This window comes from Oncorhynchus mykiss, chromosome 11, assembly GCF_013265735.2.
Source record: "Oncorhynchus mykiss isolate Arlee chromosome 11, USDA_OmykA_1.1, whole genome shotgun sequence".
NCBI classification, from domain to species: domain Eukaryota; kingdom Metazoa; phylum Chordata; class Actinopteri; order Salmoniformes; family Salmonidae; genus Oncorhynchus; species Oncorhynchus mykiss.
This window is the reverse complement of record NC_048575.1, coordinates 11,437,816-11,453,575: the sequence shown is the minus strand read 5'-3', so window position 1 is coordinate 11,453,575 and position 15,760 is coordinate 11,437,816. Positions and strand designations below refer to the sequence as shown.

The 15,760-nt window shown below is 46.8% G+C and overlaps 1 protein-coding gene across 10 annotated transcripts in view; it reads right to left on the bottom strand.

Moving 5' to 3' along the window:
* LOC110535264 (receptor-type tyrosine-protein phosphatase mu) overlaps positions 1-15,760 on the bottom strand; it is a 319,507-nt gene that overhangs the window by 44,263 nt on the left and 259,484 nt on the right. For all 10 annotated transcript variants that reach the window (XM_036934852.1, XM_036934853.1, XM_036934855.1 and 7 more), the window contains 4 exons: positions 14,881-15,080; positions 9,008-9,095; positions 7,803-7,879; positions 1,891-1,927 (listed from right to left, as the gene is read on the bottom strand). In XM_036934852.1, coding sequence (XP_036790747.1) covers positions 1,891-1,927; positions 7,803-7,879; positions 9,008-9,095; positions 14,881-15,080 — 402 coding nt within the window. The remainder of the gene's footprint in view (positions 1-1,890; positions 1,928-7,802; positions 7,880-9,007; positions 9,096-14,880; positions 15,081-15,760) is intronic.

The window sequence follows — 15,760 nt, the reverse complement described above, 5'->3', positions numbered from 1 at the left end:
TGTTCCATTATTTTCTCTCCTATTCAATGTATATAATGACTAATTACAGTAAGTATTGCATAGTCTCCTAAAATAGGACAGAGGTCAACCCTCTCCTAGTACAGACATGCTATTTTCTACTCCCTGTATTTAGCCATGTTATTTTCTGCTCCCTGTATACAGTGTGAAGACCCTCCCACTCTGTCTGCCAAATTATGTCTCTTTGCACTTGTTTTCCTTAATAGGATGTCGGTGGGCGGAGCCGGGAGGGTCGGCAGCGAAATGGGAAACACCTGGGCTCGGGTGTGTCCCAGGATAAATGCACCTCTTCCCCATTCATTGGGGAGACTCTCTCCATGCAGACACTGATAGATTTCGGTCGTGGCATTTTTGTGTCTGTTTTTGTTTGTTTGCGTTGGCACCTTTCAACACCGCTCATTATCACATTAATGCACTCAACCACTCACTTACACTACTGACTACACACACCATTGTATTTAGTTAACTGTGGTTAATAAATATATTTTGTTATTCCTTATCTCCACGTTGTCTCCCTTTTTTTACAGCCATGTTATTTTCTACTTCCTGTATACAGCCATGTTATTTTCTACTTCCTGTATACAGCCATGTTATGTTCTACTTCCTGTATACAGCCATGTTATTTTCTACTTCCTGTATACAGCCATGTTATTTTCTGCTCCCTGTATACAGCCATGTTATTTTCTGCTCCCTGTATACAGCCATGTTATTTTCTACTTCCTGTATACAGCCATGTTATTTTCTACTTCCTGTATACAGCCATGTTATTTTCTACTTCCTGTATACAGCCATGTTATTTTCTACTTCCTGTATACAGCCATGTTATTTTCTACTTCCTGTATACAGCCATGTTATTTTCTACTTCCTGTATACAGCCATGTTATTTTCTACTTCCTGTATACAGCCATGTTATTTTCTACTCCCTATATAGCCATGTTATTTTCTACTTCCTGTATTCAGACATGTTATTTTCTACTTGCTGTATTCAGACATGTTATTTTCTACTTCCTGTATTCAGACATGTTATTTTCTACTTCCTGTATTCAGACATGTTATTTTCTGCTCCCTGTATACAGCCAATTTGATTTACTCTATTTTTTTTGTTATTCACTGTGTATTTATTCCTCCTGTCACCATTTCTATTTGATTTTTGATCTTATCTTTAACTCTGCATTACTGGAAACAATGTAGTACACAGAGTAACACTACCAAGTCATAGTGGAGGCCGTTTAAGATGCTGGTCGGGTTCAGAGCGGCCAGGAGGGTGGCCATTATGCCAGGCCAACTAGACCAGACTGCAGAGTCTATTATGTCTCAATGGGCTGCCTTTACTCGGAGTGAGCAAGGAATGGAATTACCTTTGCGCGGCCGGCTGAAGAAACAGGGCCTCTGAGAACTGCACAACAATTAACTATCAATCAGAGAGCCCCTCCAGGGGGCTTGTTGGAAAAGCGGTCCTCTTACACACAGCCAGCATCTACCTGCTGGATTAACGCAGTTATAAAACACACACCTATAGACATGCACGTGCATGAATGCGCACACACACATACAAATGCGCCAGTACACATGACCTAATCCATTTATTTATTACTGCGCTCTTCCTTTCTCATCCCTCGTTCTCTCTCCACCCCTCCTGCTCACACGGCGGATGAATTGTTCTAAGACGCTACATAACACGGCTTGGAAGGTGGAGAGGAGGTTGGTTAAAGAGAGGGGAGTCCCACAGCTTTTTACACATCTCCTATATATCCGTGTTGACACTTCCGATGAGGCCGTCAGTCTGAACAGCAGACGGAAGAGTCGCAGATCTGACAACAATACTGAAAATATTCAGACAAGAGAATGCCTATGGTGTGTTGCTGTTCTTACCTTGGGTAGAGATGTAGTGATTTGGTCTGTGGTAGCCCTGAAATCCGAAAGACAGAGCGAGAAACAAACTTTAAGCACACAGATGTCAGTCAAAAAGGTTTGAACACACAAAGGAATGCAGGATAATGGGCATATTTGTTTACTTGAGTCAAAAAGCAAAACCTGCTGCAGTGAAAACATATTTCAAAAGCAGCAGTCTGATCTTAAATGAATAAATAATTCAAACCAATTAGAAAGAAAAGGTTCATTCGGCTTCCAGCAAATATAACGTTAGTGAACACACATGTAAATAAGGATCATGATTTACATAAATTAATTTAAAACCCACACTAACACGCAGTTAGTTATATTAACAGTATTGCACTTTTCATGTAGCCTCATTTCTTGGCCAGCTAACAGTCTAACCATCGATCAAGCAACATTATGGACTAAACATTCAAATCCTGTGTTGCTGCAGGATTATTTTGTTGTGATAGTGGTCAAATTAACATCCAACATACACATGGTTGTACTATTCTTCCAATGCATATTGTGTGATTTATCTTCGTAATACACTCAATCTCCTAGGGATTACTCGAATCCCTTCAAATTTCATTTGTCGAGCATCTTGTATTCTAGCAAGGCCTACCGTACAAAGTGGGAAGCTAAACGTAAGCGTAAAGAGCCGTTCCCACACGCCACAAAGTGTGAGCCATTGTCTTCATCTGGTCCAGCTCTTAACACTGCCATATTTAATTTACCGCAACAGTAATTTACTTTCTCAACGTGGAATATAAAAGGACTGAATCAAACGGGAAAACTTAATCCCTCTACTCTGATAGGCTGGGCTCTCTGCCTCTCTGGGCTCTGACGGGCTCTCCGCCTCTCTGGGCTCTGTTGGGCTCTCCGCCTCTCTGGGCTCTGTTGGGCTCTCCGCCTCTCTGGGCTCTGTTGGGCTCTCCGCCTCTCTGGGCTCTGTTGGGCTCTCCGCCTCTCTGGGCTCTGTTGGGCTCTCTGCCTCTCTGGGCTCTGTTGGGCTCTCTGCCTCTCTGGGCTCTGTTGGGCTCTCTGCCTCTCTGGGCTCTGTTGGGCTCTCTGCCTCTCTGGGCTCTGTTGGGCGCTCTGCCTCTCTGGGCTCTGTTGGGCGCTCTGCCTCTCTGGGCTCTGTTGGGCGCTCTGCCTCTCTGGGCTCTGTTGGGCGCTCTGCCTCTCTGGGCTCTGTTGGGCGCTCTGCCTCTCTGGGCTCTGTTGGGCTCTCTGCCTCTCTGGGCGCTCTGCCTCTCTGGGCTCTGTTGGGCTCTCTGCCTCTCTGGGCTCTGTTGGGCTCTCTGCCTCTCTGGGCTCTGTTGGGCTCTCTGCCTCTCTGGGCTCTGTTGGGCTCTCTGCCTCTCTGGGCTCTGTCTCTCTGGGCTCTGTTGGGCTCTCTGTCTCTCTGGGCTCTGTTGGGCTCTCTGTCTCTCTGGGCTCTGTTGGGCTCTCTGTCTCTCTGGGCTCTGTTGGGCTCTCTGTCTCTCTGGGCTCTGTTGGGCTCTCTGTCTCTCTGGGCTCTGTTGGGCTATCTGTCTCTCTGGGCTCTGTTGGGCTCTCTGCCTCTCTGGGCTCTGTTGGGCTCTCTGCCTCTCTGGGCTCGGTCTCTCTGGGCTCTGTTGGGCTCTCTGGGCTCTGTTGGGCTCTCTGGGCTCTGTTGGTCTCTCTGGGCTCTGTTGGGCTCTCTGGGCTCTGTTTGGCTCTCTGGGCTCTGTTGGGCTCTCTGGGCTCTGTTGGGCTCACTGCCTCTCTGGGCTCTGTTGGGCTCTCTGCCTCTCTGGGCTCTGTTGGGCTCTCTGCCTCTCTGGGCTCTGTTGGGCGCTCTGCCTCTCTGGGCTCTGTTGGGCGCTCTGCCTCTCTGGGCTCTGTTGGGCGCTCTGCCTCTGGGCTCTGTTGGGCGCTCTGCCTCTCTGGGCTCTGTTGGGCGCTCTGCCTCTCTGGGCTCTCTGCCTCTCTGGGCTCTCTGCCTCTCTGGGCTCTCTGCCTCTCTGGGCTCTGTTGGGCTCTCTGCCTCTCTGGGCTCTGTTGGGCTCTCTGCCTCTCTGGGCTCTGTTGGGCTCTCTGCCTCTCTGGGCTCTGTTGGGCTCTCTGCCTCTCTGGGCTCTGTTGGGCTCTCTGCCTCTCTGGGCTCTGTTGGGCTCTCTGCCTCTCTGGGCTCTGTTGGGCTCTCTGCCTCTCTGGGCTCTGTTGGGCTCTCTGCCTCTCTGGGCTCGGTCTCTCTGGGCTCGGTCTCTCTGGGCTCGGTCTCTCTGGGCTCGGTCTCTCTGGGCTCTGTTGGGCTCTCTGCCTCTCTGGGCTCTGTTGGGCTCTCTGCCTCTCTGGGCTCTGTTGGGCTCTCTGCCTCTCTGGGCTCTGTTGGGCTCTCTGCCTCTCTGGGCTCTGTTGGGCTCTCTGCCTCTCTGGGCTCTGTTGGGCTCTCTGCCTCTCTGGGCTCTGTTGGGCTCTCTGCCTCTCTGGGCTCTCTGGGCTCTCTGCCTCTCTGGGCTCTCTGGGCTCTCTGCCTCTCTGGGCTCTCTGCCTCTCTGGGCTCTGTTGGGCTCTCTGCCTCTCTGAGCTCTGTTGGGCTCTCTGCCTCTCTGAGCTCTGTTGGGCTCTCTGCCTCTCTGGGCTCTGTTGGGCTCTCTGTCTCTCTGGGCTCTGTTGGGCTCTCTGCCTCTCTGGGCTCGGTCTCTCTGGGCTCGGTCTCTCTGGGCTCGGTCTCTCTGGGCTCGGTCTCTCTGGGCTCGGTCTCTCTGGGCTCTGTTGGGCTCTCTGGGCTCTGTTGGGCTCTCTGCCTCTCTGGGCTCTGTTGGGCTCTCTGCCTCTCTGGGCTCTGTTGGGCTCTCTGCCTCTCTGGGCTCTGTTGGGCTCTCTGCCTCTCTGGGCTCTGTTGGGCTCTCTGCCTCTCTGGGCTCTGTTGGGCTCTCTGCCTCTCTGGGCTCTGTTGGGTTCTCTGCCTCTCTGGGCTCTGTTGGGCTCTCTGCCTCTCTGGGCTCTGTTGGGCTCTCTGCCTCTCTGGGCTCTGTTGGGCTCTCTGCCTCTCTGGGCTCGGTCTCTCTGGGTTCTGGTGCGCTGTTTAAATGATTTCTTTATATCTTGTCCAGCATAAGAGTTGTTTATCCTCTTGCTCTACACACTATCGATGAATTCTCACCGTGGGAGCACACATGGTGAGGAAAATCGACTATAGAGTTAGTTAGCGAGAGACTATTAGGAGAAGGGGGTTCATTGACTGGTCACGTATTGTGTGATCATCATGATGGAAGAAAGGTTTCGACGTTCTTCTGAAATTCGACTTCATTGGGATCTGTTGAGTCTGTGCCTGGGAGACAAGCAGCACTCACTAAAGTGCTGCAGAGTTCACTGACTGACTGCGCCACACACAAACCCCAGCCTGGTCCCAGATATGTGCTAATTAGCCAACTGCTATGGTCGTCGTCATGCAAGACAGCACAAACAGATCTTGGACCAGGCTACAGAAACACTCGGGAGGGAGCAGCAAGCCAGACAGAGTCTGAACGGAGAGGAGAGGTTCAGCGGAGGGAGGTGTACAGTACATATACAGGTCTTCAGGCCCGTGTCCTGATAGGAGTCCTGATGGTTAATTCACCACGAGTCCCTTGGGGGTCAGGCTGTAAGTAGCTTCATCAGCTAACCTGCAGAGCGGCTAGATGTGCAGAATGCTAATTCAACACAACACACACAGGACTGGACACAGACACACAACTGGACACACAAACACCCAGAATTTATTTATGCTATATTCTAATGAGTACTGAAAGACTGATTCTTAGGAAATTGATTTGGTGGGATGACAAATCCTTATTTCAAATGCTAAATGTCCATTAAGTTTCTAGGGACAGCATCTTAACAGACGTAACAACAACGTAGCAACAACGTAACAGATGTCACTCTACATAATGTCCTTGTAATCACACCTCCCAGACCCAAACAACAATCACGTATGCAAATAAAAATGGCTCTGGATAACTTCTGGTTTTGGAGAACTACAAGAACAGGCGGTACACCCAAGCAAGACAGCGAGGACTAAGATGTTTCCGCTTTAACACTTGGATAGTCCTCTATTGACAATGAGCAGCTGCTTTCACAATTATCTCTTTATCAGTCTCCGAGCACCTGCACTGTAAATCTACACTCATTTACCTTTGAAGAGGAGGGAGCTAACCCTAATGTTGCTAATGGCTAATGACAAATGAAGGCAAAGCTCGGAGTGGCGGTAGAGGGGGAGGCGTGGAGGAGGCGGCGAGGATGTAGAGGGGGAGGTGAGGAGGAAGCTAGGAGGTAGAGGGGAAGGTGTGGAGGAGGAGGTGAGGATGTAGAGGGGGAGGCGAGGAGGAAGCTAGGATGTAGAGGGGGAGGTGAGGATGTAGAGGGGGAGACAAGGAGGTAGAGGGGGAGGCATGGAGGAAGCTAGGAGGTAGAGGGGGAGGCATGAAGGAGGCGGAGAGGAGGTAAAGTAGGAGGCGAGGAGGAAGCTAAGAGGTAGAGGGGGAGGCGTGGAGGAAGCTAGGAGGTAGAGGGGGAGGCGTGGAGTAGGCGGAGAGGAGGTAAAGGAGGAGGTGAGGAGGTAGAGGGGGAGGCGTGGAGGAGGAGGTGAGGATGTAGAGGGGGAGGCGAGGAGGAAACTAGGAGGTAGAGGGGGGGTGTGGAGGAGGAGGTGAGGATGTAGAGGGGGAGACAAGGAGGTAGAGGGGGAGGCGTGGAGGAAGCTAGGAGGTAGAGGGGGAGGCGTGGAGGAAGCTAGGAGGTAGAGGGGGAGGCGTGGAGGAGGAGGCGAGGAGGTAGAGGGGGAGGTGAGGAGGTAGAGGGGGAGGCGTGGAGGAGGAGGCGAGGATGTAGAGGAGGCGGCGAGGAGGTGGAGGGGGAGGCGAGGAGGTGGAGGGGGAGGCGAGGAGGTAGAGGGGGAGGTGAGGAAGAGGGAGATGATAAGTATGCATGGGGTGGTTGGTTGGCGTGGGTTGCACTGTGCCAGCTGGTTGACTGGAGAGGAAAATAAAATGTACTCTGTCAACAGTGATAGCCAGGAGGGTAAACAAGGGGTGGGCTTTTTGCAAACCAACAATCCTACGTGCTGGACGTGACTGTGTGCAGTCCGTAGAGTTGGACCAAGTATTCTAATTCTACAGACTGGACATACAGCGCAATCAGAAAGTGTTCTGACCTCTTGAATTTATCCACATTTTGTTACATTATAGCCTTATTCTAAAATGTAATCAATTGTTTTTCCCCCTCATCAATCTACACACAATACCCCATAATGACAAAGCAAAAACAGCTTTTTGGAAACTTTTTTTTGTGGTATCCAATTGGTAGTTACAGTCTTGTCTTATCGGTGCAATTCCCGTACTTGTTGTTGGGAACCTTCAATGCTGCAGACATTTTTTGACACCCTTCCCCAGATCTGTGCCTCGACACAATCCTGTCTCGGAGCTCTACGGACAACTCCTTCGACCTCATGGATTGGTTTTTGCTCTGACATGCACTGTCAACTGTGGGACATTGTAAAGACCGGTGTGTGCCTTTCCAAATCATGTCCAATCAACTGAATTTTCCACAGGTGGACTCCAATCAAGTGGTAGAAACATCTCAAGGATGATCAATGGAAACAGGATGCACCTGAGCTCATAGCAAAGGGTCTGAATACTTATATAAATAAGGTCTCTGTATTTTTTTATAGCCATTTTAGAATAAGGCTGTAACCTAACAAAATGTCGAAAAAGTCAACGGATCTGAACACTTTCCAAAGGCACTGTATATATCCCTATTTTGAGGGGAAGAGGAGGAGAGTGAGGAGGATTGGGGGTCTAAAGGCAGTAGCCTTGCCATCATCTCGTTCCTTCTGAGAGCTATGCGCACACACATGCTGGCTGACCTTTCTGTCTAACCCCGGCTGGTGTTGTACTTACATCCACGTAATTTGCATTAATGTAGTCAGAGCTCTGCTCTCCCTCGATAGCCTGCAGCCGGACACGGGAGTGATCATCTGGAGGAAGACAGGACAGAGAGAGAGAGAGAGAGAGAAACAAGGGCCCCATTAGTCATACGAACGAGACGGAGAGGAAAACACTGGTAGGCCATCCCTGTGGAGGATAGGGACTATGAAGTTTAAGGTCATCAACTCCTGCAGGTACAACTACCAGGTCACTGTGTTTTTCTCTGACATATGCCCTATAGAAGGAAGCCTTTTCCTGGTTTAATAAGTTGAAGTCCCTATTCATTAGGGTACAAGTCAACGGTGGTGTGGAAGTGAACTACGCTAGCACTGTTCAGTTTCAGTTCTTCTTTAGTTTTGGGATTCAAAGAGAATGATCTGGACCCAGTGAGTCCAAATCACCAGATAGTTGCAGAGAATAAGCTTTGGTAAATCAACCATAGTGAAGTGTGCCTCTACTTAATCAAAATCACCACGACAGCGCTCTGTTGTGAAACAAGTGTCTATCCATTAGTCAAAATTATTCAATTTGACTAATAGGAGAGATCTCCTCTGTTCTCTCTTTCTCTCCCATTTCACAGAGGAGACGCTAACTCACTCTGAATGATTTATTCACTTTAATTATTACAGCCGGCAGAAAACTGGCAGTCCATCCAACATGCCCTGCAGCTAATTGGCCGCCGCGCCGGGTGGAGAACTGTGATTGGTCGGTTGCTCATTTGCAGAGACAGGAAGTGTCCGGAATCTTATTGCCGTGGAAATGACAGGGGCGGTCTCCTCGTTGGGGGACTGGTATAGCTGTGAGGGTGGTGTGTGTGTGTGACACCCTCGGCAATGTCTCAAGCCCAGAACTGAAATTGTTCCCAAGTCAGGGCTCATTTTCATAATTGCAAAGGCAATTAGTACTGCCTGTGTGTGTATGTCTGATAGGATGTCAGTTGTCGTGACAATCACAGCTTAAGGATGACATTTTCAGGAAGAGAACGATCGCAGTTCTTATAGTTAACATTCAGTAGAACCATTTCATATGTTCCTAACTATACGCTGCTCTAAAAGGACAAACAATACAGCCTTGACATTTTTCACAATAATGTTCACAAATAGGCCCACACCGAGAATTCATATCCAACTGAGGGATTTGACTGACGAGACAAAAAAGGAAGAATTGTTTGTACCCACATGCAATAATGTTTCCGTATCGGTTCTTCATCCTGTTCTCGTCTTTCTTGGCAGAGTCCCATGGTGCAGACTGTCCTTCAAAGAAGCTCTGCGGGTGGAAGGAAAGAAAGAGAGAGAAACAGAAGAGAGAGAGAGAGAGAGGGGGGAACAGAGAGAGAAAGTGTTAAACAGGAGGACATGAAAGGTCCTAAGGGTTAGGAGGTCAGCTCTTTAAATGGACAGCACAGCTCAGTCGTGGATCCTTTCCAGTCAAAACAGAGATATATCTTCATCATTATTAAAGATGAGAGGAAGCAGGAGAACGGCCTTCTGGGAGCAATGTCAGAGAAGGTGCCCATTAGGCCACCACTGAAGCCAATCAGAATCTCCCTAACCTCACCGAGGTAGAACACCAGTCCTCCTTACAAACTGTACCCACATACTCTCTGAAAGACTAGTCCCCGAAACATACCAGAAAATGAACACACACACCCCCGCCTGATCAAAAAACTCTGCTCGAGCACAGCACCTCATGATTTATTAATAGTATGAGTTTTTGGGAATTCTGATCTTGCACCGGAACACCCAATTAGGACTAATTATGAAAATAAATGTCATTGCAGGAGTGGTGCTGTTGATTATTGGCTCTTTACCCAGGCTAGGGGCTACTGCTTTAAGTTAATGTAAGTTAATGTCTCATCCACTTCCCCCCAAAATCACGTCTCCAAAGAGTGTCAGGACGTATAAACGGATCATAACGAGGTGTTGTTATTTAGCCATACCCATCCCACGCTCTTTCCAATAGCGCTCGCTCTCTCGTAGTCCCATCAGACAATTAATCTGATTAGATTTGATTGCTTGCAGTTTTTTTACCTGTAAATCCCCCCCCCCCCCCCCCCCCGCGCGCTTCTTCCCCTCAATGACAATGAAGGCCTCTTCACACTGCCCCCTCCCACCCCACGGCATACACAATGAAGGAAAAGGCACCACCACTCCAAATCAAATGATGGTGAACTTTTGGTATTTTCTGAAAGGTGGTGACTGGGATGCCTAAGGTGTGACAATATGGCATTTATTAACAGTTATCAATGGATATCACACAGCCATTTGACTAAATGAGGATGAAGGAGTAATCAGAAAGGACGGAATAAAATGTGTATTTTCCTGAAGACGTCTTTGGTGTCGACGGTCTCCGGCATTAATATGCAAACAATCCTTTGAGTACACATTTCGACGTCACCTTGAGATGAGCTTAAAAGACCAGCCTTATCACCTGACCTTTACCAAGCACGGTTGGGTGTTGGAAAAACATGGCCTTACAGGTCTTGTTAACCGCAAGGGACACTTTGAAGAGAAGGCCGTAGTTTAATGCAGATCACTTTCTCTCTCTCTCTGAATGTCTCAGAACTAGCTGCAGTAAAGAGGCATTAAACACAGTTTAACACATGTTGACAATACTGCAGATGCTTAGTCTCCTCCCTCCATCTCCCTCTCTAGGTTTAGAGTTTCAAAGTGGTGCTGGTTTGTTATTCATTGCTGCCGTGTGTCTTTCAAGAGAGCTATCTTTTCATGTGCAAGACGTGACAAGGAGCTGCCCTGACGAGCGAGAGAACCTGGGGAGGAGAGCATTGATAGAGAGAGAGACTCTCTCTCCCTTTTCCTTCCTCCAGAGGTGAGCGGTGTCAATGAGAAAAAGATTACTATAAAAAATCTGGAATCTGTCAAAATAGTTTGGGAAGATATAGATAACACAACAAAAATATTATGTGATGTGAAGTGCACCAACACTGGCAGGTGTTCAACTATTCATTGTGTTACTTCAGAATTTTTTCTAGTTCAGGTGTAATATTTGACTGCCAGCTTTGAAAAATAATAGATTTGGCAACAATGTCTCTTGTGTTTGCAAGACCTATACGAAATGTGCGGCTCGAGGGAAAATACTAAATTGGGTAATACAACATTTATTTAAGACATGTTAGAGTTTGCAACATGCTTTTCTGAGCCTATTAAATCACCCAAAAGTTGGATACTAATGAAAAAAGGTCTAGCAAAATATAAAACATACTATTGTATTACTAACATAGCAGCAAACTGTGGGGGAATTACAAGTCAAATGGCTAGGAGGTAGCTCCAGGCTCCATCTATCCCCCTTGGCACTATCATACTAATCTACCATTGGCCAGGTTTTCCCACCACCCGCCAGTAACCCTTAACGTGATTGGTGGATGGTGGAAAGCCAGTAATGAATTCAAAGCCCTGCATATCCCCCCCCCCCCCCCTCCAAAACAAAAAAAAACATTTTCAAAGCCTTAAACAGATGATTTTCATGGAAGTAGAGCTACTGAGATGAGATCTATGGTCGACTCTCACGAGACCAAATCCAAACAAAGGTTGTTTACAAATTTGTTTACATCCCTGTAAATCTGAATTTCTCCTTTGCCAAGATAATCCATCCACCTGACAAGTGTGGCATATCGAGAAGCTGATTAAACAGCATGGTCATTACACAGATGCACCTTGTGCTGGGGACAATAAAAGGCCACTCTAAAATGTGCAGTTTCGTCACACAACGCCACAGATGTCTCAAGTTTTGAGGCAGCGTGCAGTTGACTGCAGGAATGTCCATCAGAGCGGTTGCCAGAGAATGTAATAAGCCACCTCCAAAGTAGTTTTAGAGAATATGGCGTCCAAACCAGCCTCACAACCGCAGACCACGTGTAACCACGCCAGCCCAGGACCTCCACATCCGGTTTCTTTACCTGCAGGATCGTTCTACCAGCCACCCGGAAAGTTAATGAAACTGTGGGTTTACACAACCAAAGAATTTCTGCACAAACTGACAGAAACCATCTCAGGGAAGCTCATCTGTGTGCTCGTCGTCTTCACCAGGGTTTTGACCTGACTGCAGTTTGGCATCGTAACCAACTTCAGTGGGCAAATGCTCGCTCACCTTCGATGGCCACTGGCAAGCTGGAGAAGTGAGCTCTTCCTGGATGAATCCCTGTTTCAACTGTACCGGGCAGATGGCAGACAGCGTGTTTGGCGAGTGTGGGCGAGCGGTTTGCTGAAGTCAACGTTGTGAACAGAGTGCCCCATGGTGGCGGTGGGGTTATGGTATGAGCAAGTATAAGATACGGACAATGAACACAATTGCACTTTATCAATGGCAATTTGAATGCACAGAGATACCGTGACGAGATCCTGAGGCCCATTGTCGTGCCATTTTTAAAGGTAGCCGTGACCAACAGATGCATGTCGGTATTCCCAGTCATCTGAAATCCGTAGATTAGGCCCTAATGCATTCATTTACATTGACTGATTTCCTCATATGAACTGTAACTCTGAAATTGTTGCATGTTGCGTTTATATTTTTGTTCAGGGTAAGTATGATCAGATTCTGCCAGTCTTTCTTGTTGGTTATTTTTTGGGTGTGAGATATCATACCAAGAGAGCAAGTCTTTCATGACTTAAGAATTCAAATGGCGTCTGACTGCATTATCATCAACACAAACCAAATATGTTTTTTTCCTTTGAAGCAGACAGGCCTGAACTATAGGAGAATCATTTACTGTGTGTCTGGGATGAATGGGGAGTGTGTTTTGTCTACAAACACTTCCATTAGTCAGGACCTCTGCTCTGTACTGTAGTGTCAACTAAAGCCACTCTTTGATTCTCATTGACCAGGGGGATTAAATCTCAGACGACACATTTTGTTGTTGTTGTATATTGCGGTTTGTTAAATGCATATTTTTGGACACAGACAACCAACAGCAGGTATCGTAGAGAGAATTCTAATCATTATCAGGAGGTGTAGGTTGTGAGATCGCTGCATCTAGGGTTTCTGTGACAAAGCTACAATCTAAAAACATAGTTTACAATCAAACCAAAAAGGGGACTTGCTTACCTCGTTTATCTTTTCCATAGATAACGTTATGGAATAACAAGAAGCATGGAATCGGGGGGGAGAGATTAGAATTGATCAGTTTAGTGCTCGGCTCATTGTGTTTAGAGAGAACATGAGAAGAGACAGTGGTAGCAGAAAACAGGGAACAAAACGGGGGCGGGGGGGGGGACACTACAATGATTCGCCGTCTCTAACTTGTAGCGGCATTACAAATAGAAAGGTTGAAAACTATAGAAAAGCAGTGAAGAGAAGTGAAGAGAAGCACTTTCAGATGGAGGAGGGGGGGGGGGCATCAATTATTCTGCACTCCGTATGTTTATGACTGGCAAATACTGTATTATTACACTAGCAGCCTACCTAAGCCCTAAAAATCATCAATCTATATCCATAATGAATTGAGCCCTCAGGGAAGTCCCAAACCACAGGGCCAGCCCAGGGCATGGGAGATTGAATTATTGATCTGATTCCTGTGTTGTTTAATGTGTAAATAGTGGGTATAGCAAAGGAAAGTATAAGATGGGAGGGGGACTGGTGGATAGTTTATTTCAGGTAAATACCAGTGGTGGAAAAAGTACCTAATTGTACCTAAAGTAAAGATACCTTAATAGAAAATGACTCAAGTAAAAGTGAAAGTCACCCAGTAAAATAATAATAATACTTGATTGTATTTGGTTTTAAATGTACTTAGGTATCAAAATAAATGCAATTGCTAAAATATACTTACGTATCAAAAGTAAAAGTATAAATCATTTAAAATTCCTTATATTAAGCAAACTAGACGGCACCATTTTTTTTTTTTACAGATAGCCTGAGGCACACATCATTTACAAATGTAGCATGTGTGTTTAGTGAGTACGCCAGATCAGAGGCAGTAGGGATGACCAGGGATGTTCCCTTGATAAGTACATGAATTGCACCATTTTCCAGTCCTGCTAAGCATTCAAAATCGAACAAGTTATTTTAGGGATCAGGGAAAATGAATGGAGTAAAAAGTACATTATTGTCATTAGGAATCTAGTGAAGTAAAAGTAGTCAAAAATATAAAACAGTAAAATAAAGTAAAGACACCCGCAAAAACGACTTAAGTAGTACTTTAAAGTATATTTACACCACTGGCAAATACCCTCCGTAGAAAATGTAAAAAATCCCTTGTAATGGGTTGGAAGGTGAGAGGGGTAGCTTGTGTATACAGTATGTACACACACACACACACACACACAAACAATTGTATTCAAGCACACACACTATGTAAGGGCGAGGAAATAAGGCACTGCTGTGACAGTCGTTAGCTTTGTCATAAGCTTCTGGAGAAAAGCGCTGTTCCCATATAATTCACATAAACAGACTCTAGGCAGAGCTGGCAACTCACAATGGTCTGAGCCATTAACACAGTCTCAGCCTGGGAAATCCCCATTAGCGGATGTGTGTGCTGTAGGATTTTTTTTCAGAAGGCACGTTTTTTTCACCAAGACGGTTGTTTAGCATTGTTAGGGAGCCAAGTGGATGCCGTCGATGGGGCAGTAAGGTCTAAGCAGTGTGGCGTGCAGTCAACAAACTGCAGGAGACCAAACACTATGTGAGAGGAATTAAAGTGGTGACAAACATTGGAACGGAAGGAGTGTGTGGACACAAAACCCGGTGCATTTTTTGTGTGCAATAATAGCTAGTGAGAAGTTCATTTGCAGAGATCAAGTGACAAAATCATCTAACAAACAATGAATCTAAACAAAATAAAAAGAGTACGGTGCAAATAAACAAGAACGAATACAAGGAATACAGCAAGAAACAGGACAACAACAGAAAGAAAGACAACCAGGGACAAAGACAGAGACTGGGGAAGTGATATGGGAGGACATTAGTGGGTGCGTGTGAGGACATTTTGATATGAGGGGGCATTTTGACATGTGAGGACGTGTGTGTGTGTGAGAGGATTTGCCATGTGATTGAGGAGGGTGGGACCCTACATTTTGCAGGCAGTTGGGGCTCTCACCTCGTACTCCTCCTTGAAGCCGTAGCCCTCAGCACACTTCATCTGGGTAATGTGCTGGAGCAGGTCTGCCACGCGGATGGCCGGGTGGAGCTGACCCGTCTGGTAGGGGGGCACATCTGCCACCTCCCTCTTCTTCTTATAGGAGTGGCTGTGGGACTGGACCAGACTACTGGTGTCACTGGTCATGGTGTGGTTCTCATCTAGAAACCCAGAGAGGAGTGACGAGGTCACGCACAAATACATATACACTGGTCAGGACTGGAGTGCCCCACAACCCCGTACGGACATAGAATAGGAAACACTCTTGACATTATAATGGATGAACACAGGGTCACAGTATAGTTATTCAATGAGAAAACATGAAATGAACAGGAGTTACTTATAAACTACGTTGTGCTTAACTAGTTATTACAGTGTTTTGAAACTTGGTGAACACAAAATGGAGCTCGTATCTTAACAGATAACATGGTGTAAAATAAATCTTTTTACATTATACAATGAGGGAAAAGAGCTTTATTTCTATTGCCGCTAGAATAACCCTCACTTCTCACAGCGCTAGCTTGTGGCTAACTTCTCACAGCGCTAGCTTGTGGCTAACTTCTCACAGCGCTAGCTTGTGGCTAACTTCTCACAGCGCTAGCTTGTGGCTAACTTCTCACAGCGCTAGCTTGTCACAGCGCTAGCTTGTGGCTAACTTCTCACAGCGCTAGCTTGTCACAGCGCTAGCTTGTGGCTAACTTCTCACAGCGCAAGCTTGTGGCTAACTTCTCACAGCGCAAGCTTGTGGCTAACTTCTCACAGCGCAAGCTTGTGGCTAACTTCTCAATACAAACTTCCTATCCACAAAATCGACCAATGGCAAAATGAAGTTGATGATGGA